At 39.6% G+C, this 24,915-nt stretch overlaps 2 protein-coding genes across 2 annotated transcripts in view; one reads left to right on the plus strand and one right to left on the minus strand.

Moving 5' to 3' along the window:
* Positions 1-24,915, plus strand: part of LOC107661964 (pyruvate carboxylase, mitochondrial-like) — a 211,738-nt gene that overhangs the window by 129,628 nt on the left and 57,195 nt on the right. The gene's annotated exons all lie outside the window — the stretch shown is intronic.
* The window catches only part of LOC107661965 (leucine-rich repeat and fibronectin type-III domain-containing protein 4-like), a 24,647-nt gene continuing 5,698 nt past the window's right edge, over positions 5,967-24,915 (minus strand). Inside the window, 3 exon segments of the mRNA XM_016451789.1 lie at positions 5,967-7,012; positions 7,015-7,331; positions 15,360-17,115. Coding sequence (XP_016307275.1) covers positions 6,141-7,012; positions 7,015-7,331; positions 15,360-17,089 — 2,919 coding nt within the window. The 5' untranslated portion in view covers positions 17,090-17,115 and the 3' untranslated portion in view covers positions 5,967-6,140.

Genomic DNA, 24,915 nt, shown 5'->3' on the forward strand with positions numbered 1-24,915 from the left:
CAAACATGCAAAAAAAATAAGAAATCAGGAAGGGGACCAACACTTTTTCACACCACTGTATATATATAAAATGGATCATACTCACCCACCATGGTTCCCGCGCCGGAACTCCGCTCAAAAGGCGATTCCAGAGAAGCCTCTAGTGAGGACCATCAGTGAGGTGGTTGCTATGAAGTCATAGAACCAACCAAAACATCATAGGTCCAGCATAGGAGACAGGATGCAGGAAATTTCCCACCTAACCTCGGTCAGGTGGAGTGCTGGTGGTCATAGGGGAATTAGGAAGGGGAAGAAAAAGGGCAGATGTGACACCCCCGAAGTTGACCCAGGATTCCTCCTTCCCCCTACCCGCGGCAGAGGAGGAGCGCGAGTCGCGACACTAGCCTTCTGTGCCCGGCTCTGATCCTCAAACCGAGACGGACCAGGACCTTCTCAACGGAGGTACCAAAAAGTTCAGAAGGCGAGCTCTTAATCTGGACATAAATAAATAAAGTTAGCTGTTGTTAAGATTTAGGACATTGCTGAAAAATTTCCAGAGATGGCTTGTGAGGGAGTTGGAGAACTACACCGCTGAGTTTTTTTTTTTTTTACATTATTTTATCATAGCGCTGTAAGACATATTGCTAGGCTCGAGAGAACCTAAAGAGAACATTACAAATACGCGTGCTGGTAATGCTAACATATTTGCCTCCAGTTAGCACTTGACATTCTCAGTGTGAAGCTGGTCTGTGGTGTGTATTTCTTGTGTTAGCAGCACTGGCTGTTATCTCCAGTGTGGGCTTTGCACTGGAGGGGAGATGACAAGTACAGGCCATGCACCACTGATAGAGATCAAGACAAAGAGAGAAGCTGAGCACGAGCAAAGAGAATAGAAAGTAGGTACCTGAAGCTCTCAGCAGGGAGTGGTCAGTGGTTCAGGAAACTAGAACGATAAAGTGGTATAAGAGTGAACGTTCTCTGTTCCTTTGCTGATGAAATAAAGGAAAACAAATGCAGGAACTGAAACAACATGATTAATTTCTGTGCATATGCCAAGCTAGATCAGAAAATAATAATGACCCAGGCTCATTGGAAAAACGTTCCTGTGGCAACATTTCTGCAAAATTATGTTACATTGCGTTTTGCACATTTCGCGACTCCTTCAGAGTGAAAAGTCCAGTGAGTGGCACCAAAAACGCATTCAGTATTGTCAAAAACAGATAAAAGTAAATCTAGCAATATTTTATGAAATTGATTGTTATGCGTGTCACAGCAGTTTGATAATTAATTGTCCGGTGAATGGCGTCTTTATTAATCTATAATCTGCCACTGTAATCATAATTTGTGTGAAAATGAATAAAGATGTTGGTTTATTTATAGGTACTGTCAATTTTTCAAGTTTTGCAAAAATGTAGGGAGAGACACTTTTTCTTAAAGCTTAAATTATTAATTTGTCTGCCATGTAATTTAAAAATTATGACCTTGTTACCATGCCAACAAGTTGTTCTGGACTAATTAATTGGCTTGTGCAGCTGGCAAATTGCCAGAAAAAAAATCTGCTAGTATATTTGAAGTTAGCAAGAACACATACAGCTGAGATTAGCTAATATTGCAGAACATTATGCGTACCAATTAGGTAATCAAAGTTAACTGCATTTAGCCTTGAAGTCTAGTCAACTGAGGGGTTTTAATTAGCCTAGAATCAATTTAGCAATATCGTGAATGTTGTACTGCAAATGGCCAAATTTAATTATGGCTCTAGCAAATCCAGTGCTTTGTTGAAGACAAGAAACGTTCACATAATGAGATGAAGTTGTAAATACTGTTTGAATGTTTGAGTGCTCATTGTCTTTCTCACAGCGTTTCATGCCACAATAATTGTGCATTATACTAAGTATGGAAGAAAATGGTGGGTGGGCAAAATCTTTGAAATTCTTCAAACAGAAGAAAATCTTTCCAACGTTCTAGCAACATATATCCATACTCCCCAATATGTAACTCTTGTGCCATTATCAGTTGCATTGTCATTGATATACATAATTTTCACAGACTTGTTCACCCCAAAATTATGATTTCTGTCTTCAAATAAAAATGGCTTGGTCTGTCGCTCAAACTTGGCATCCATTTGGCTTTAGATGACTTGGAATGAGGTGCGCAAGTTACACAGACTGCTTTTATAGTACTTCATGCTGCTTTTGTTCTTCTTGATTAAATTATATCTGCCTATTTTGTCCTGGGTATGTAATTCAGACAGTGATGCAACTAAGAATATCTGCACATTGGCGAAAGGTGCCCTACTAAGTGCATGACAGGCAGGTGAGGTTGGGGTTAGGAATAAGGTTGGGGTTTGGCTTCCGTGTTTTGATTCACTCAAACATGTGACATTAATAAAATATATAAAAAAAGGTTTCAGAGGCCTAAAGTAATTATCTGAAATGAGGTGAGAGTGTCACCAGAGTGACGTTTTGGTGGTGCAAGGCTATAAATCGCTACAGTTATGTTTCCCTTATGAGACTGCCCTGGATGACAAGTTCATTCTTGGCCATTCTGTAGCCAGCCTATTAGAGATTAACCAGTTTATGTGTGTGATTTGGCTGAGTGTAGAAACATTGTAAGAACAAACTGTGTATGTGTGTATACATCAATCAAACTGGTTTTAATTAGTCAAATTGGTCCAGAATTTGCTGCAGGCAGGTAAAGTAGAGCTGCATGTCCTTTATTTTAGGCTACATCACACACACGCACACTCTGGGACTGGGTGAGAAATAGCACATTTTCTCATCTCTTTTTGGCCCATATCTTTCAGACAAATAGACTGCCATGGTCACAATATGCACTGAGCCAACTTTAATCTTCTCAAATGATATAGACCACTGGGATCCGATTATGTAACACAGATCACTGGGGTTATGGCCATTCACTCTATAAAAGTCTGTTGATGGTGTTATTTTTCTATGTTAAATTAGGTAAAAAGAAAGGCATTTAATGGGATAGTTCTACCAAAAATGAAAAGTCATCATTTATTCAACCTCATGTCACTACAAACCTGTACAGAACCTGCTGTAAGCCTGTCTGTTGCTGTGTGTAAATACAGAAGGCAGAGATGTACACAGTGTCTGTGCAATCATACATCCATCGATGCACACACACACACATATGCAGCTCAACTCATCTTCTCCCCCTCCTTTCACCTAAGCTATTCCTAAATGGGGTTTATTGGCAATGAGATAAATTCTGGCAAAGTACTTACATGACAAAAATACAACATTACAGACATAATGTCCTCTCTCTTTTTCTCCAGCTCTGTCCATTGTGCTCGCTCACTTTAGCTCTTCCTCTCTCTCTGTGTCCCGCATTAGCACTCTTTCAGACAGTGCTGTCCGTCCTATCCTCAGCAACTATCTCAAACTGCAGATAGACAGGACATGACAATGGAAAAGAGGGAGAGTAATTTAGCAATCAAGTCTCCTGCCCTCTTTTTATGGCAGCAAAACAAGGGGGAAAAAACTTATCTTACTTAAAAAGTAACTATTTTCATCGTACCTTAACTTGAAATGCTTAACAGTGCTGTACTCTGTCCCTTTTTTATTTTTAAATGAAGCTTCTGGGTTCAATACAAGGTAAGCTCAGTCGACAGCATTTGTGGCATAATTCTGATTACCATAAAATATATATTTTTTTTTATTTGAATAACATTTTCTGTTTTAATATCCTGTAATGGCAAAGCTGAATGTACTGTCACTTTTGATCAATGTAATGCATCCTTGCTGAATTAAAACAAAACTAAATAAATAAATAAATAACTGACCCAAAACATTTGAATGGTAGTGTAACTTTTGCACACTGAAATCATGTTTAGACACATATTGTTTACATACTGTTGCAACAGTATAGCATTTAGTTTGCACCATTCATTTCCATTGTAAGTGCTTCACAGATCTGTTTTTGATGAGCTGAAATTAATGAGTTTAATTTTTGTGGTAATCAACATAATGTCATGAATGCGGTCGATTAAGCTTAACTTGTAATGAACTCAGAATATTCCTTTAAAGGGGTCATATGATGCGATTTCAATTTTTCCTTTCTCTTTGGAGTGTTACAAGCTCTTGGTACATAAGATCTGTAAAGTTTCAAAGAAAAAAGTCTCAAATCCAAAGAGATATTCTTTATAAAAGTTAAGAGTCAGCCACACCTACCTAAAACGGCTCGTTCTAACACGCCCCAACATACCTACGTCGCTTTGTGGGAAGATTTGCATAACACCGCCCAAATGTTCACGCAAAGAAAGAAGGCGTAACTTTTATTCTCACTGTAGTATTGTTGCCGCCGCCATATCCTGAAGACGCTGTGTGCTTCGTTGTGAAAGCGAAACTACTTTGTTTGGTCTTCCAAAAGAGGACGATATCTGCTTCGTCATGCCTAGAGCTGATCCGTGCTGGTCGCTGAGGGAATACAACAGTATGGTGAGGGGCGTAACATTTCCGTCTCACGCTTGAGGTATTCGGCCAATCACAACGCACTGGATAGCTGGCCAATCACAGCACACCTCGCTTTTTCAGACCGATGAGCTTTGTAAAAATCGACGCGTTTCAAAAAGGCGGGGCATAGAGGAGAAACAATAATGTACAGTATGTGGAAAATAATGTGTTTTTTTTACTTTAAACAGCATAAATGCATTTCATTACGCCAAATACACAAAATAATGTTCTTTTTAGCAGCATCATATGACCCCTTTAAGGATATAAAATCAAGGCAACAATGTTTACTTTGGCAAAATAAGATACCGTAACAAACAGATATTAAAATGGTTATTAATATCAGTGGTTCCCTTATTTTAATCTTCATTTCTATTCTCAGTAAAAAAAAAAAAAAAAATTTTAACACTTAATGACATTGACACTGAGTTTATGCCAACAAAAAACTTAACTTTGTTTTTCACTGCTAGTATATTTCATGAAAAATAAAAAGAAACATTTCTGGCAAAACAGCTCATTATTGTTTTTTTCATCCATTTCTCCAAACAAAACATATTTTAAAACAGAATTTATTAATTGATTCTGTGGTTTTGGAATGGCATTTTTTTTAAATGAATTTGTCCTTCTATAATAGTCCAGCATCCTTGCCGCCAATGTAATTGTCACAGAACACATTCCTGTACTGGATAGTGGTGGTCACATGATACAGTAGATCCAGTGGTGTCATAAAATTATATATTTTTTGTGCATTAATCCACCCTCTCACCTACACACTTACAAGCACATACACACATACAGACTCACGCTCAAAATATCAATTGTCAGTCAATGCCCATTCATGTTTTAAAAGTGTTCCAAATAATGCCACCATTGTTCAGTTTGTACACTTTCACTTTCCTTGCAGTTTGCATCCTCTGCATTCCACATTTGCTGTAATACCATTGTTGCTGTTATCAACTGATCTCCTCCAATCGATTGTGCATGAGTCGGCACGTCCACTTGCTGGCTTTGTCCCTGTAATGCACGTGACCACAGGAAAATTAACAATCGTATTTCCCCAAGGTCCACGTGAGTTAGTAATCACTGTTTCTGTGGGCCTGCTTGTATTTAGTGATGTGCTTTTTTGTTCACATTGACTGCCTTTTAAAAATAAATATAGTTTGTGGTTCTCCAAAATTCACTGACAAACCAGACTTTTTGTATGTTTTGTTTTAGAAGTCTTGACTTTTATATCTGCTGCCTAAACCCATGCTGCCTTTTTTTGTACTTTCTGGAATGAGTCATCAATATTATATGAGATCTTCAACAACTTCCCTTCGGAAAAGCCAGTCTAAAAACATCCTATTACATATCTATCTTAACTGGTCTCTCAGCCTGATCAAGCTGGTCTTCAGCTGGTTTTGCTGGTGTCACAGGCTGTCCAACTGGCAAGTACCCCAAACCCATCTAAAACCAACAAACCAGATCACCATTACCAAGCCAGAGAGCAGCTAAGGCCACCAAACGAGCTTATGTTTGTTTGTTTTTTTGTTTTTTTTTGTTATACAGTCTTATACAGTAACTTTGCCACATTTTCAGCTTTCCTTTAAACCGGTTTCTCTATTAATCCTTCTGCATCCATCTTTTTTGGTCCTAACATCCTGTCTCTTCATTTATCTACTTGTGTCTCATCTGTTTTCTCTTTCCCTACACCACACTCTCCTCAAGTTCTTCTTCCTTTTCTTTGTCCTTTTCTTTATCCTTCAGCCACTGGTTCTTTGAATTCGTTGTAACCTCCGCTTTTGGAGGGTTGGAATTTGAGTTGGTGGCATTGTAGGCACGGATGTGCCCGCGTGCATGCTGCATGTGAAAATCTTCGCTGCCGCTGCTGGTTGTTGAGGTGCTTGTTGCTGAAGTGCACTGGACAAGCATGCCATGTAACGACTGGCTCCGTTTGGTCCAGATTACGCTAAGTCTCTTGGCATAACTATAGCAGGCTGTTGTGGCAATTTCACCCATATCGAATGATGAGCTTCTCTTGTAGCGCAGGGCACTGTGAGGAGAACTCTCGCGGGACAACACAGGGCTCTGATAGGCCAGTGAGGAATTCCACTGACTCTCTGGTCCTCCCCGACGGACTACAATGCCCCCTCCTGTGCTGAACCGCCTGTCACGACTGTACGTAGGGGGCGGAGCCAAGCTTAAACTGGCCCCTTTACTTGTGTCCATATTTGTAGGGCGCAGTTTGAGCAGTTTCGCTCCTAATTGCTGTGACGGCCGTGGCAGTGTGGAGGGGGAATGATTACTGGGAGTATAATACAAAGACATTTGCTCTTTCTCCAGAATGTATGGAGGAAAAGGCCTGACAGACCCCATCTCGACCTCTAGTCCTGCCCTGAACTGTTCCAGATTCACCTTGGGCTTTGGGAGGGTTTTTGGTTTCACTTTGGAAGTTGGTTTGGGCGGTGACCCCAACCCTCTCTCTGCCACTTTTCGTTTTTGAACAAGCCCCTTGGGCAGCACCACCATCATCACATTCCCATTTCCATTACTCTGAGAAAAGACATCGACTCCCTTGGCACCTCCTCGCCAATTTCATGATGATTGTCATGGTTACTGCACACACGGTGACGTACCATCAGTGCCACGGTAAACACCAACAGCGTTACTACAACAACTCCACCAACCAGAATTGTAAGAGTCCCGCCAAGGAAGTGGGCTTGAAGCGAACGGCAGTCTGGGTAATTGTCCTTGGTGCTAAACTGGGTGCAACCAAGGACCTTTGTAGCGGCCATGGAAGTGACTGTGTCATCAAAAATGGCTAGCACGCACAAATTGTAGTCTGAGCCAGAGACCAGGTTTTTCAGTAGAAAGCTGTCACTTGTGGGGGGCAGAATCCTAAAAGAGGAGGGAGGGAGAGAACGAGAAAGAGCGGATGGTTAGTAACCTGTAGCAATCTCCCCATTCCATTACAATGAAACAGCATTTTGATTAGACTCATGTTCCTTTATTCCCTTGTTCGTAGCAAAAAAGCCTACACTAACTAATGTAATGGAAATGTACTGGGCTGTTCTGGCACACCACCATCCAAATGAAGGACTTCCCAAACAATACTTCTAATGATGATATATAATTACAGGTTCGGATCAAGACCTTGGCACATTACAATACTGCTTCAGTCACATTATTAAAACCCCCTTATCCTCCCACACACAGACGTCTGCCGTCCACTGGTCCTGATGGGTTTAATTATGTCTCATCAAAAAAATGAAAGGACACCTTAAGTAATGCACATGGAATATTAATTGCAGACAAACACATGATATGGCAGTGGGCATTCTTACTGCCTTAATTTTTCAGTTATGTCCCAGAGTGTTTTCAAATAATATTTTTTGTTCTCTTTTTTCCCTCTCTAAATGCTTTAAATTACTATTTAAGAAGTATTATTATTTGAAAATCCAATTTGACCTTTTTATGACGAGCTAAGGTTAGTTCATGTTTTAAACTGTTGTGGTGAAGGTCCCCCAAATGTAAAATGAATTAATAATTCATTATATCTTTTTTTACACACAGGATTCATCCATTACTGGCTTATAAATGTGACTTGTATATATGAATGTTGAAATTATACAAACAGTATGTGGAGGTCTTGAGACTCTATATATATAATTATTAAATAACAGTCATTTTTAAACAGGTTTCCCAAACATACCCCCATGTGTTTGGTAAAAGAGTTAGAGGGCGCCTCAAACTGACTCCCTTGGTTGATAGCAATCTTTTGAAAACACCACAGATTTCACTTTTCAACCTTTAGCTGGCTCACTTACTTTAGTTCTGTTAGGACCATTATCATCAAAATAATTGACACTTAGCATACAGTTTGGATTTGGCAGTATGATTCTGTTTTGGGCAAAAAACTCCCTGCCCATCCATGCAGCCTGTCATGAATGAGCAGGGAGAGCAGCAATAACCCCCCAGGGTAAACAGAACAGAACAAAGCAGATAACATTAATGTTCTTAATTATACTTAAGTGTAACAACATTATTCAAGATAAAAAGGATTCTAATTCAATGAGGAAAATCAGAAAGCCATGTTCTGACTGTGGCGAAAGGAGGAGTTGGGGACGGAGGAGGGTAATTTGCTCCTGAGCAAGTGATAAAGCTGCTGAATAATCCTGAATAGACCTTGTATAGGAATGCCGTGATAGGCGTCATATTTCTATTGGTAGATGTGAATCAGTTGAGAGTCAGCCGATGCAAGCTTGACTCACGTGACCTGCCAGAACTAACGCTATATGCTTTATTTGGCATAGTTTCTCTCTGCACATTAAACTGGGATATATGATAGAAATATTTGAAGTTGAAAAAAAGACTTGAGAATCTAACATTTGTTTTCCGATATAAATGTACAAGCGTAATTTGTTTATTAAATCAATAAGGTTAAAAAAAGACTCTCTCCCACTCTTTCTCTCTCTGTCGAACACACACACACAAACACACTCTGTCTGCCTGAACTGCTCTGTCATTGGGGTCAGAATCTATTAAGCCCGGCTGTGCTGTAAATTATGAGTTACAGCTCAAGGTCATTCTGTCTGCCCTCTTCTAGCTTTGTATTTCCAGTCTCTGTGTAGCTCTGCATGCCCTTGTTGTGTTGTTTCCAGGCACAAGAAGAGATATACTATTAAAATAAACATGAAACAATGTCTCGGTAGCTGTATCCAAGGCAGTATACTGGAGCTGACATATTTTAGAAGTGACTGACCATGCGCTAGTAGGTAAACATCTCTCGACCAGGACATAAAACCAAAACAGGCATTACCATGGAAACCACGTAGGAGAACTAGATATAGTATGTCTGTTGGTGGATTCCTTTTTTATCCAGGTGAGTAGGTGCACTAAGTGTGAATGACAGAGCAATAATGATAGCATTGGTGCATTAATTTGACATGTCAGTTGAATTTGTACTATTTGTGAAACTGGATCCACAGATGTAAAACAAGGGAAAAAAAAGATAACATAATGACTAATTAGATGTCCAATGGAAAAAGGATAAAGAAATACAAGTATACTTGGCAGGAAAATGACAGGTGTCTGTCTCTGGGTAACAAATCAGTGCTAACTGCATTGAACGCTAGTTCCACATATTGACAGGGCAGATCAGTATTGGCTCGTGTCCCGTACAAAGTGGATGTGACCTTCAGCATTCTTAGTGTGTTTATGAGTGTCTGTATGATTTATTTTTTCTTTTTTTTTTCTTTTTGAACATAAATGTAGTAAAGCTTGATACGTGTCTCAAACTCAGCTCAGCCAATAAGTATTTCTTTCTTGAATTCCCACAAAACCAAATTATCTGAGTTATGCTATCCACATTAAAAGGATAGTTTACCCAAAAAGTAAATGTTTTGTCATCACTTATTCACCTTTATGTTGTTGCAGACCTGTTTGACTTTCTTTCCTTTTTACAACGCAGAAGGTGACTTTTTGAATAATAAATTGGCCACTCTGTTCCATATTATTAAAAATAATGGGTGGGGCTGTCAACCTCCAAAATGACAAGCAGACTATAAAACTATCATAAAATAGGTTAATTTGTTGTCTTCAAAGTATGACGTTGTGTGAGGAACAGACTAAAATGACCACTACTATTCAAAAACGGGTCTGTAAGTTTGTTTGTCTTTTTAAGAAATTAATGCTTTTATTCATGAAGGAAACATTAAATTGGTCAAAAGTGAAAGTAAAGACAATGATACAAAATATTTATATTTCAAATAAATGCTGCTATTTTGAAATTTGTTCATCAAAGAATTCTGGAAAAAAAGATTATAAGAGACTTCTCTCAAAAACATTAAAATAATCTTACCAACCCCAAACTTTTGAACAGTTGTGTACATCATTATTCAAAAATTTGTGTTATTTACTTTTATTCTGTTCAGTGAGTCACTGCGACTGAATTTCTGAAAATGAATAATTAATTCACTAAAAAATTACAATCCATTCACAAATCAGACCACTGCCAGTCCTAGACTTCTGGAGGCCTAAGCAAATACAAACTTATTCTTTCAGAGCAGTTTCACTGTCACCAAACAACAGTGAGTTAAAAACAGTCAGCAATACAATAAAAATAAGAAAATGTCAAACAGTAGAACAAATAAAATAGAAAAAAGATACAAATTAAACAATTTATTCTACTAAAAATAACACCCTGCTATACAGAAACTGAATAAAGTCATCAAAAAAATAAATAAATAAAACACTGCGTAGTCTTCACTGTAATTAACCATACATTGTGTCTTATTACAGTTACTAAAGTTATTCAATGAAAAGCAGTGAATGATTCTCTTGATTTCTTTTTTGTTTGATTAACATTAAATGACAGAGAGCAACAGGGAATTTAGGCTGCTGTCACTTTAAAAGTGAATCCACCGATCTAATATACTGACCAGCAATCAATTACTTTCCCAAGTGTTCATGTTTACTTACGACATAACTGACCGCTTTTAAGTGAAAACTTTCCAATGCTAACATTTTGGCATATTTGTGTTTGTATTTAAGCGCACAACCAAAGCCCAAAATAGCGTATACTTGTCCATGTGAATCAGACATGTCTACATCTCTCATGAAATCTAATGAATTCAAGGAGAGACAGGGGTGGATGTCAAGGTTTTCAGTGATAAGCAACTTTTTGGTATTAACTTTATGTGTGGGCAAAATGGACAGGATATTTAGCTTAAAGGTGCAGTAGGAGATCTTGGAAAATGCTAACTTTAGCCTGATAGCACTGAAAGCGAACGTCCCACCCTCCCTGCAAACGCTCGGACCGAGCGTTTTGATTGGATGGACATTTCTTTGTCCTACACCTTCCACAGAATATATAAATACAGATAAATACATTTAGACCACTTAACTTAATGATTGCTATTGGAATGTAAAGAGACTTTCAACCAGCATAACAAAAAATGTTTCTGAATACAATCACCTATTGCACCTTTAACAGCTTAAGCTTTTGTTTACCATGGATGAAGGAAAGTCATAGGGGTTTGGAGCAACATGAAGGTGAGTAAGTGATGGCAATTTTTATGGTGAACTGTCACTTTAATTTTATAGCTCTATAATCTTACTGTACCATATGTCAACAATTGTCTAATTTTTGTCTATTTTTTTTCTCCTCAGTTGATACATGAAATAGAAAATGATTTAGAACTCCATTAGGTCTCCTGAGCTACAGTAAAACAGCCATTGAGCAATAAAATTTTCTTCTGGATTATCAGCACTCATAACATTTCAGAAGATTGAGATTGACCTTTCCTTCTAGTGCCTTTAATTTGTGTGTCTGAATTTGTAGGATGGAACTGCACAAATTCAGATTTTGCCTTGCCATACATTCACACATACACACTCGTACACATCCATTCTGCAGTAAAAATTGACAGGGAAATGTTTTGTGAAACTGGTGACACAGAAACAGGCAATTATTAGAACACTCTAATAATAGAGAGAGAGAGGAGGAGGAGGAGGGATGGAGCCTGAACGAAAGGGAAGGAAACAGAAAAGACTTTCATCTTTTGTCTCCACTAACTTAATCTTCATAAACAGACTACTTTTATTCTCTAAACTCAACCCTGCCTTTTTCTTGTCACACTCTTTCCTCCCATTCTCACCCAGTTAATGTCAGTCTTTTTCTCTCTTGCTTCCCTCTACAGGATCTACCTCTTTCTTTTTGCATTTCCTCTGTGTATCCACTGAGACTCCTTTTCTGCTGTGTCTTGTTCTTGAAAAAAAGCTATACATCCAGACACCAAACCAAAGCCAGATAAAAGCTTTCCTTTTACCTGTAATCTCTCTCATTCTCGATTTTTCACTCTCTGCTCCTCTTCCTGTTGTTGTGGTGGCCGTCAGCAAGATAGGTTGTGACATTCTTATTGGCACTGCAGTTTAAGCTCATTTAAAGACTTCATTATTCTATCCCTTGAGCCCTCTGTCAAACTCTCTATCTCTGTCCCACACCTCTTCTTTATTTCCCATTCCCTCTTTCTGACTCTCTCTCTCCTTGCCAGCCCCCTGTCAGTTTCAGTGTCTGTGATGTTAGAAGCTTGTAATTCTCCCACACCACATACACATAGTCACTCCCTCTTGGTCCCTTAATGAAGGACAGACAGCAAGAGGGCGTATGTCACTTGCCATAGATAATGACTCAGAGAAGTGCAAGAGGTATTGAACATGCTCCGAAAATGTCTGACAACGACTAGGCTGAAGCTGCTGCTAGAGCCACAGACACTGATAACATGAGAAAGCAGTAGGACTGCCTTTGCCTCAGGTTCAACATGGAGCTCATTATTATCACGATTCATGCTGACAAGAATCAGAGCATGGTATATTCATTATTGCAGTGCTGTTAAATGTCATATTAAATGGGTTATATAAGCTGGCTCTGGATGCACATAAGTGGATTTCTGAACAGTTAGCCTGTAATTGTCACGTTGCACACACACACGAGGGACGAGGAGACGCTGGAGAATATGTTGACAAGACTTTATTTGCACCAAGGAACCAAGGGAGACGAACACAGGAAGACGTTCACACGAAGACGTACAACAGCGGACAGAGAACTTGGGACTGGGAACACATTTTATACACACACACACAGGAGGAGGGGATGACGAGACACACCTGGGAGCAATAAAACCAAGGGAAACACCTGGGACAAATGAAATAAACTAATCAGGACAGGAACAGGAAACTAACCAAATAAGGGCATGGGAAGGCACATGGGGAGCAGGACACACACAAAACATGGAACAGAGTCTGACAGTAATATGACAGTAGATCGTATTTAAATGCCTGTTGTTTGAGCCCTATTGAAGTTCCAATCCATCACTTTAATGTCACTTTCAGTGAAGTATTCTTGAAATCCAGATTTAGTCAACATATGCTAGTCTGGTTATGCTAGCGGTAGCCTGTTACATTACAGTACATAAGATTTCACTTACCACATAAACAGAGTATGGAGAGATGACAGGATGATGGCAAATGATTTACAGTTCATGAGCACCACTGACAAGCATCTGATCTTGGTAAATGTGTGGTAAGTACTGCCGCTGTAGTTTACACAGAGCATGTGCGATCGCTAATATCGAAAGTGAAAGTAAAAAGCGATAGTGCATTCGAAAGCAGTTTCAATGCCCCGCATATTAATAGTGGCTCCTTGATGCCCGCATTTTATTTACAGTATAATTACCCAACGATATAACTGCAAGAGAAGGTATTGAAATATATATTTTTTCTGTGTTGAAGCCTTGGAGTTCATGTGTGATCTTGAAACGCTAATTTTCAATAACAAAATATTTGGAACTTCTTGCAAGTTACTTAAAGGTGCCATAGAATGGAAAACTGTATTTACCTTGGCATAGTTGAATAATAAAAGTTTTGTACATGGAAATGACATACCGTGAGCCTCAAACAACATTGTTTCCTCTGTAAATCTCGTGCATGCAAAAGACCACTGAAAAATAGGCGAATCAGAACATAACACCGACCGACAGTCGGGATCACTAATAGTTACGCCCCTAACATTTGCAAATACCCGCCCATGTTCTATGTCAGCCGCCAGCCGAAACTGCACAGCCGAATCATCAGAAGTTCTGCAAGTATTGTGAAGAATCAAGCGAGGATAATAGCGAAAATGGCAGATTATGGAAATAAATGTTATGTTCCAGGCTGTGCAGGGGATGTGATGTGCAGGGATGGGTTGGTGTCCCTATTGAAGTTCCAATCCATCACTTTAATGTCACTTTCAGTGAAGTATTCTTGAAATCCAGATTTAGTCAACATATGCTAGTCTGGTTATGCTAGCGGTAGCCTGTTACATTACAGTACATAAGATTTCACTTACCACATAAACAGAGTATGGAGAGATGACAGGATGATGGCAAATGATTTACAGTTCATGAGCACCACTGACAAGCATCTGATCTTGGTAAATGTGTGGTAAGTACTGCCGCTGTAGTTTACACAGAGCATGTGCGATCGCTAATATCGAAAGTGAAAGTAAAAAGCAATTGTGAATTCGAAAGCAGTTTTAATGCCCCGCATATTAATAGCGGCTCCCTGATGCCCATATTTTATATACAGTATAATTACTTTAATGAATTGTCTGCTAAAACATGTACATTTATTTGTGAATGGATATATTTTGCTTTATGGGGTTAAAGTGTTTTATATATATATATATATATATATATATACATACAATCACTGGAAATTTAAACAAGACATGCGACATGCTTTGAATTGATATTAACTGGTATATGATACCGTTTTTATACTCGAGAGTTTATTTGGTAAATACAGTATATATATTTAGAATTCTGCCTGGGTTAGGCAAAATTCAGAACTGAAAAAATTGGCTTCCTTTCAATTCAGTGTAAATTTTAATTGAACTGGACACACCGCACAGAACTTTGAATTGGAGCAATTTAGTATCTGGTTATCTATCATTTTGTCTATCTGTCTGTCTGTACATAAGACTTATAAACCTTCAGGCTCCATGGCTTTTAAACTTTTTTTTTCAAAACTTGCAAAGAAAGCTTTCTCAAGCCAACATTTAGAGGTTGTCTTGATAAACTTTGATTTTCTAGTAAAAAAAAATAAATTATTATAATAATTGTTATATGGGTTTTGATTTATTTAAATTCTACTTCCTTAAATTCAAATTCCAAAATCCATCTTTAATTCAAATTCACAAATTAAATGAGAATTTAAAAGGCATTCTCAATTCAGTTTTAAATGATGCACAAAACTCACTTCTACAGAGTCTATATTCCATTTGTTTAAATACTTCAACTGAATCACCTTGTAAATACATAATGTTAAGTTGACCCTAACCCTGAAAGCTGATGTCATGATTTCAGTGTTTACACTCTTACTCACCTGTAAATTAGTGTCTCATCAGCAGTGCAGTTATACTGTATTTGATACAGCCACACCAGGCTGACTCCCATCAGTTGACCCTTATCCCATCGCACTTGTGCTGAGGTGGAGGTCACTCCTTGTACTCCCACCATATGTTCCTCACTCTCTTCACTGACCACATCCTCACCCTCTGTCTGACCCTCCTCCTGTCCCTCCTGGGGGTCACTGTTAGTGTCCAGACCAGAGCTTTGCCCACTGGAAGTCTTCCCTCTGGTGATGTCCGATGATCCTGGGTCACGAGCTAACAATACCGTTCCATTTCCACGGTGAGGGAGGGGGATAACCTTCAGGTCAACAAGTGAGGTGGCCTCACCTGCAGCATTGATAGCAATACAAGTGTACGTACCATCATCACGAGCAATAGTCACATGTAGCTCAAGAGTGCCATTTCGGAAAGATGTGGTACGACTGGAATTGCCAATGATGCGGTCATCTGGTGAGACCCAGTGCACCACTGGCTCTGGATCACCAATAGCACGACATTTGAGTGTTGCCCTTTGACCCTCCAAAACCCAGAGTTTGTGTGTATGTCGGGTAATTAGCGGAGGCTCACAGGCAAATTCCTCCTCAGGGATAGACCAGAAGTAACGTCCCGCTAAATGAAGGGGTGTAGCACATGTTTCCATATCATCACTGCGGATCAGCCTCCTCAACCAAAGCAGTTCACAGTTGCAGTGTAAGGGGTTACCCCCAAAATTTAAGTTGATTACGGCATTGTAGGGTGTAGGGCTGATGACCCCTGTCTGGGAGCGAGCGAACAATGGATCGGGTGGCAAAGTCTGTAGCCGATTAGAGGTCATGTCCAATCGGGCTAATTTGTAGAGCTCACTAAAAGACCCCTCAGCAATCTGGTCAATGAGATTGTGATCTAGGTTCAAAGTGTGCAGACTGGCCATACTCTGAATGCCATCCCAGGGAGCCTTGCGCAGATTGTTATAGGATAAGTCCAAGTCCTCTAGAGTGAATAAAAAGTCATCAAAGGCCTCGGAGGAGATATTGATGAGTTGGTTGTTGTTGAGAATGAGATGCTGCAGGTTTATCATGCCTACTAAGTCTCGTGGGCCCAGCTCTGAGAGTCGGTTGCCATCTAAGTGCAACGAACGAAGACTTTCCAGATCTGCAAATGCCAGTGGCCGGATGTGACTGATGGTATTCCGGGATAGTGTCAAATCCACCAGTCCCGTCATGTTGGCAAAGTCAGCTCCTCCCACTTCTCGAATGAAGTTATCAGCAAGACGAAGCTCAACAGTTCGGCGGTCAATGTTTGCCGGGACAAAAAGAAGACCTTTGTCGGCACAAAGTGTGCTTAGAGATTCTGAGAGATTCCTGCAGACACAATGGAAGGGACACGCTGAGACTACACCCCACGTCTCGCCAGCTACAGCTCCTGGAATTTGACTGAAAAGAGCAGGCAGCAAGCAGGCACAAGTGACCAGTGCCAGCCAGTGCAGTAATTGCAGTGGCAGTGTCGGTGAGGATGTGTCTGGGGGTGAGTTTCTGCTGGTGAACTTTGGCCACAGCAGAGGAGAGGGTTGACAAAATGCTTCAGAGGGTTTGAGGATATTTTGTTTCAGATGGATGGATGGATGAGAGGGCAATGAGGGGAAGTGTGTGTTCCTGTGAGGATGACATAAAATGTGGGACGGATGTGGTTTTCTGAATGGCTGAAGGGGTGGGGAGTCTTGCATGGTAGATAGGGGAGTGATCCACAGACCTAGAAAAAGCAGAAAGAGAAAGACATCAGTCATCATGTTTCAAGTGTCAACTTTGTAGTGCTGATGTGTGTGGTTTCTTTAACTCTGAATGAGCTCATGCAGTTGCTCTCCACAGGAATTTCTATGCTTGGGCACCCTGTGCATAACTGCATATGAAATTACAGCATAAACTAAGACTAAAACCACACTGTCTAACACTATTGGTGTAAACTGTGCCATACACGAACCTCAAAAAAGCATGGAAAGGCCATATAACAATTATTTTAGTGCATTTTGGAAGTTTTTACATTCACACTCCCACCTTAGTGTGTGGCAGTTATCTTTGGAAGAACAGCTGCTTGCTTCACTTCAAGAGAAGTGAGAGCCACGAAAACACTAGTAAAGGGCAAATCATGAAAGCCTATTCAGCAAGAGCTTTTTTAACCTTAACAGCCCAGTTGTTTGGTGTTTGAAGAACAATAGTCTTTATGATAATGATGTAATACACAAAATATGGCAAGATTTCATCTGCAAAGAAGAAAAGTGTTTTAAATCTGAAATTGAAAGATAAGGACTGTCGAACACTAAGAAGGATTTTGTCCAAACAACACAGAATTGAGATGAAATGAAATGAAAGCAAGTCAGCAATATTCCTCTTGAAGACCCAGTTTACACAAAAAACAAACACAGAAAACTTCACAAAGCCAGCATCCATGAAAGAGCTGTTTTGCTAAAACTTTAATCACAGACACCAATTCTAAAATGGAAAAAAGACAGTCATGATCATAAAACTTGGACAGTTGGAGCACCAAGAACATCTGCCATGGCCAGCTCAATCACCTGAATTTAATATTATCAAAACCACTGTGGGCAACTTTGGGGAGAAGAACTGGCAGATTTTTTGATAGATGGCATTCAACTGGAAACTCTTCAAAAGTTGTATGAACTTTTGAATAGTCTTTTCTAAAAAAAAGTTGGAAGCTGTATTAAAGACAAATTGTGGTGAAACACCTTAATAAAGAAATATTGCCTATTTCCCAAGTGTTCGCATTATTTTGTCCATGTAGATTTGGACAGTCTGATTTATTCTAGCAAATGAATTTGTCCTACTTGGTCTTCTCTTATGTAGTATTGGAAAGCTGGTTCACATAAATGAACAGAAAATAAAGATTAACTCATTTGAGCCCCAGCGCTGCACTTCTCACGTCAGACTCACATCTGTAACAGTGATCTTTGCACGTCATTACTGGAGTTTGTGCTTGCTCACCCCTCTTTGGTATTATTAACAGTACAGCGCAGTAATTATGCAAATTTCAAAATGACAAGATAATAATTATGGCAAAGTCATTACACTGAAAAATGCAGATAAATATAACCAGGGAAATATCAGACTTTACTCAATTAAGCTTGTTTTTCAGCACGTTACTCATTAAATAGTGGCAGATTCTTATTTTTTTATTATATAACAAAATTAGATGAGTCCTCTGACTTTGCACTTGAAAGTACAGAAATGGGAGGAATCATGAACATTTATAATGTACACATAGAAGTGCAAGATTAAACCCCATGATTAAATTGATTACTATATTGATTGGACAACATATCCTGTAAGATTCTTTCAGAGACCATTAAGATTCTTCTTACAGCATTATGGTTGTGAACAATAAGTAACTATGGTATTTTGGCAGTAAGTATGGTTGGCATGGTCATTTTTATAAAGGGTAAGTCATGAGTAACTGGAAATTGTCATCATTCTCACCCTCATGTCCTTTTAAACTCTTTGTTTTGCAGAACATAATAAAAGAAAGGTGTTTTTATTCATTTTTTTGTAATATACAATGAAAGTCAGTGGGGTTCAATCTTGTTTGGACTCCACTGTTCTTCAGAATGTCTTCTTGTGTGTTCTCCAGAATAAAGAAAGTCATACAGGTTTAGAACAACATGAGTAAACAACAGTTTCATTTTGGGGAAAACTATCCCTTTAAGCGATGGAATTCAATGAAGACATATGGAGAATGTCAATGCTCTGTGATTAATAACTATATTCATAAGAAATGCATTTGTTATGTGTTGGTGGAGGGAGAGGAAAGTGCAACTGAGTACAATTTCCAACATGACTTTTAATGTCTCGTAACTCTGCATTTCCAGAAGTCTGTGGGAGATCGAGCGGAACAAACTCTATAGTGCTATGCAAAAGTATCGGCTTCATCTGTCTTTCTCGTCCTTTTTCCTTCCCTGTGTGGTCTTCCTTCGACCTCCTGTGACCTTCCTTCTCCTCTCCCTCCCTACCTATTTCTTTGCCACGCCCCTTTATCAGTTTCTTCTATTACCCAGGGATCTGCTTATCACCTGTGTCCACTCTTCCCATCTGCCCTTGAGGTAACTTGAGAAGTGATGCAACATTAGTTAAGTATCCCTCCCCTCTCTCTCCATCTCCCATTCTCACCATCTTTAGCCACCTGAGAACAGACCAGCTGAAATAGATCTTGTCTCTTTCGTCCATCGATCCGGCCGCCCAGGATAGATAGCAGCCCTTCCTCCTCCCATTCTCACCGTCTTTAGCAACCCGAGAACAGACCAGCCGAAATAGATCTTGTCTCTCTCCTCCATCGATCTGGCCGCCCGGGACAGATAGCAGCCCTTCCTCAATATCATCAGGCCTCTTCTTCCTACCATACTCTCTTCCTCTTTCCTCATCCTCCGCCCTCTGTGTCCTTTACTCATATTTGTTTCTAAGTTCAGGACATGCCGGTGCTTGTCTTGGTCTAATTTTACCTTCTAGTACTACAGGGTGTGTGTGCCTGGGTGTGTTGGTAGGGCGTAGATTAGATTAGAATAGAATAGAAATTCTGGTAATCCTTTTGTAATCTGTAATGTTATTCATGATTCAGACTGAATGAAAAACTACTGCGAGTACCTAGCTTTAGAATGTAATAACCCTGTCCATTATGCGTGTGTGTGTGTGTGTGTGTGTGTGTGTGTGTGTGTGTTTGTCTCACGCTGAACATCTCTCTGCACTTAGCAACTTCCTCAGCCCTCTTTCGCCAACACATTCTGTCCTCAACGCACCCCTCCTTTCTCCCTGTGTCCCTTGCTGCCTCATATTAAATCAGACAAAGAGTTTTGCTGCTGTTGTCAGTGTCTCCACAGCTTCAGTGGCCTCAAAGCGGATGACCATTTGCTAATGATTATCACATCAATTACGTTCTGCACTGCACAAGACTCTGAAGAGAGCTGTCACACACAAACACACACAGTGGCTGAAAGATTAATTGAATCAGCATTAACTGAGCAAGAAGTATTAGCATCCTGGCTTAGTTTTACTGATTTCTCAGTGTTTAAGTTGCACAGCAAGATTTTTTTTCCTTCTTCTTCCTTTATTGTAGTCACTAGCATGAAAAAACTGTATACTGTATCCAAATCTTGTATTTTACAATTTTATTTATGTTTGTTTTGTTTTGTTAATAGGTCTTAGCCTAATAATGTTTAATAAATTTGATATGTTCTAAATTCAGTTTTAATTTATTATCAATTCAGTTTATTGTATATCACTTTTCATAATTCATATGTAGTTCCAAAGCAGATTTACAGTGAATAGTGCTTTACAAAGCACCAGTGAACAGGCCAAAGGAGACACAACTCCCTAACTCCCTAATGTTTAAGTGTTTTTCACATACATTTAAGTAAACGACAATGAAAACTGCATTTTAATTTACATGGAAATCTGATTTAATTCAATATTGTTTAATTTGGAAATAGTTTAGTCTGTAACTCTAGTAGCATTTTGTTGCACTTTATTTTATGATTCCACTGACTTTATTAGTGTGGCCTCTAGCAGCCTATGAGGCTTTTAAAAAGTGTTGAGCGATAGAGAAGCGAAGTGCATTGCTGAGACAAGAAAGTCTATAACACTTGGAGAGAGCTAACCATTAGCATTCAAGGACAGCAGCTTGACAATCACTCTGGTGCTGTAGGATATGACATCATGACCAGGTTGACTGGCTGATGGCAATGCACACCGTCCCAAAACCTTATCTATCATGAACTATGAGTTGCCCACTTTTATGGTCCTTCAAAAAAAACAAAAAAAATATTTTCCATCAGAATACTAGATTTTTTTTTTTTTATTTAGTGGCTGTCAGTGTGGAAAGATGATGTAGTTACAGCATCCACAAGCAGTAATGTATTTTACCCTGCTATACAACAAAAGCTCAATGCTGATCAACAACAGTTCTTTGTGAAATTTCACATTACCCAGTTGTTTTATCTCATTGCATTCAATTCAGTTGCAAAACCAGAATTCAGGTTACAAATATTTTTCCAATAACACTGTAAATTTAGTGGCTGGAGAGGAACAAAGCTCTGTAAATAACTGAGAGTTCTGAATAGTGATGCAAGAAACTCTTGGATTGGTTCTAAGTAGAACTTCATATCTCGAAAAATGAATATAACTTCATTTCTCAAAAAAGTGGCATCTCTGGTGTTTTTTTATTATTTATTTTAAATACAGACATATAAATACTCAAGTAGAGAGACTAACAGCATTTTGTCCGATGTGATTTTCTCTTTTTTGAAGCAGTCTTTGTAATATTTGTGTGTGTGTGTGTGCGTGCGTGCGTGCGTGCATGTGTGTGTGTGTGCTGGCTGTATTGTGCTTGAATACATGGTTTATGGGGACACAAATGTGTATAATGACATGGGTCTAAATGGACTTCCTGTGTCCTCCTCCTAATCAAAATGGTGAGGGATAGGATTAGGTTTAAGGAATAGAAAATACAGTTTGTACAGTATAAAAACCATTACGTCTATAGAGAGTCCCCGTAACCACATGAGTGTGTGTGTGTGTGTGTGTGCGTGCAGTAGTGCAGTGTGTGGCATAGGTCAGAATGAGTTTATGTCTGCATTATGCTTTAGTGTGGATATAAAAGATGAGCTGTAGAAAGGTGTAGCCCCACATATATCATTCATATCATCTGAGCTGTGGTATTAAAGACTTCTATCCTCTAATGAAATATCTTACTGTGAATTGAACTGGGGGATTTATTATCTGTGCAACAAAGAGAATCAATGATCCTCAGATGTCTCCTCCTTTTAGGAAAGGATCTCCAACATACACACATGCACATGATCAAACGCGCATACACACACATACTCTTTGACAAATAGCTTTCATCTTCCTGGTTCTCTTCTCACAATTGTACATCTACTCTCTCATATCTTCGTCATCTTCCGCTGTTCTTTCTCTCTGAATGTGTGAGCAGTAGATGAAGTGACTTAATGTCTTGAAGTCATTAGGATGTAAAGAGAAAAGGCAGAGATGCGGAAGGTGTTCACAGAATCTTTCGTACACCAAAACACACATGCACACTCACATGCGCTGATATGGAGGCGGATGACGGCCTGACAGCAGTGATCCATCAAGCGTCTGAAAGGGGAACTTGGCAAAGAGAAACAGGGAGAGAGAGAGAGAGAAAGCGAGCGAGAGAGAGAGAGAGAGGAAAGCTGGTGGAACGGCAGAGAAAAGTGCATTGGTATATATGTTGCAGTTGCTGATGTTCTGGGTGGTTGCTAGGGCATTGCTTGGGTCTTCTGTGGTTGCTAGGGTGTTTATATATCTAGATATATGATAATGCATAGTTTAGTATTACTAATAATAATTGAATAATGAAGCATTTGTTTGTATTTTTTAGTAAATCAGAGCCGAGACTTTTTGACTCCACAGGATGAATTCATATTTCAGAAGAGTCTTATTTATCTGACCCAGTAGTGACCCTTTGAGCACTGCACACTCAGACTCCCAGCATCGATCCTTCTTGGCATCTGATTATCCAACCTACCATGCCTTCATATGCCTGTCCATTTCTTTATTTATTCAGTCCTCTTTCCATCCAGCCATCCAATTTGTCTGTATCAGTCCGTATGTGTCTGCCGTTCTATGTGAATCTTTTTGAGCAGGTCAGTCTCATAATTCTCCACATTTCCTGTTCTTCTGTTTCTGAGTCCACTGTCTCAGAGCAGCGAATCAGCAGAATATAAACTCTGATCCTTAAGTACTGGAATACGCTCGATATTCTGTATAATATGATACTTAAATCTGTCAGTGTACATCTTGCCTTTTATGTAATACCGGCAGGTTTGTTTATCTGTCATGGTGGGGACTTTGCATTTTTATAGTGCCATAAAGACATTTGCTATATTTTTAACCCTTGTGTGGTGTTCATATTTTTGTTATTCAGCCAGTGTTCATGGGTCTGGTGGACCCGCTGCATTTTTGGGTTTTTAATTCAACACAATCAAAAATTTTATGTTAAAATACTCAACAGATTTTTACTTCATCCCAATTTCAAGCAATATAAACTGCATATATCAGGGGTGGCGAACTCCGGTCCTGGAGAGCCGCAGTCCTGCAGAGCTCAGCTCCAACCCTAATTAAAACTCACCTGCCTGTAGCTTCCTAGTAACCCTTCAGGCCTTGATTAGCTTGTTCAGGTGTGTTTGATTAGGGTTGAAGCAAAACTCTGCAGGGCTGCGGCTCTCCAGGACCGACGTTAGCCACCCCTGGCATATATGGTTAATATCTGCCCTTTACCTTTGTTAGATCACATTTATGAATTAAAATGCTATAACCTTGTGGGAACGGCAGGGGCAGAAACACAAAACTCACACTTACACTCAGACTCTCACAGAGGGGGTGGGGGTGGGGGGCGATGTACAGTATGTGGTCATTGAAAATTTGTTCTGATATATGTTCTTCACAGAAAATGAGCCAAGGCCAATGAGATTTTTTGATAAAAAACTAAAACGGGTCCCACAGACCCGAACACCATACAAGGGTTAAACTGTTTTCCTCATTGGAACAGTTGGCTGGTTCACACAGTGCAGGTGTTTTATATTTTGGTTTTTGCATTTGGTCCTGACAATGTAGTCAAAACTCGACCTACCCACACAAAAGCCCTAACTCAATATAGTATTTATTGTTGTCTATTTGGAATGTAACCTTTGATCAGTCTTGCTACATAAACTAAATTTATGAGGTCTCAGATGTCAGTTAATTTTATAACTAGGGAGGTCCTAAACCGATATCATGGATCTGTATCGGGGCCAATTAAGCATTTTTTATCTGATCGGTATCAGCTATCCTAAGTCCGATCCTTTATTTTACATACACTGTCATGCAGGTGTTGTGCTGTAGGTGGCAGAATGCACCTTCGAGTAGGTGTGCCAACCGCCATTAAAAGGAAAAGAGGACGTTCAAATGTGTATGCGTGATGTGCGAGAGCTAATGAGTGTCTCACATTGAGCTTCTGTCTTTAGCGTATTTGATGCACACTTTTGTAACAAATCAAAAGTTACTTTTATCTGCTGTTACACAGCAATAAAGGATGCATATCACTCTGTCCCATGGGCAGCTTTGGGGCTCTCTGATCACTGTTTAGTTCATCTTATACCGACCTACGGGCAGAAACTGAAATCAGCTAAACCTGTATTAAGGACTGTAAAAAGATGGACTAATGAAGCAGAGTGGGATTTACAAGTCTGTTTCGACCTCACTGATTGGAGTGCTTTTGAAGCTGCTGCCACCGATCTGGGTTTGAATAAACACCCCACACCCGCCCTGAACATCTCTCCACACAATCATTAACACCTCCTGCAACCCCCCTCTCCCCCACACCTGCACTTCAAATCAGTGTAGACGATGTGCGCCAGGTCTTCCGGAAGCAGAAAAGGAAAAAAAGCACCAGGGCAAGATTGTGTTACACCAGCCTGTCTGAAATCCTGTGCTGACCAGCTGGCCCCCATCTTCACACAGATCTTCAACA

This window comes from Sinocyclocheilus anshuiensis, unplaced genomic scaffold (genome assembly GCF_001515605.1).
Source record: "Sinocyclocheilus anshuiensis isolate Anshui unplaced genomic scaffold, SAMN03320099.WGS_v1.1 scaffold603, whole genome shotgun sequence".
Classification (NCBI taxonomy): Eukaryota; Metazoa; Chordata; class Actinopteri; order Cypriniformes; family Cyprinidae; genus Sinocyclocheilus; species Sinocyclocheilus anshuiensis.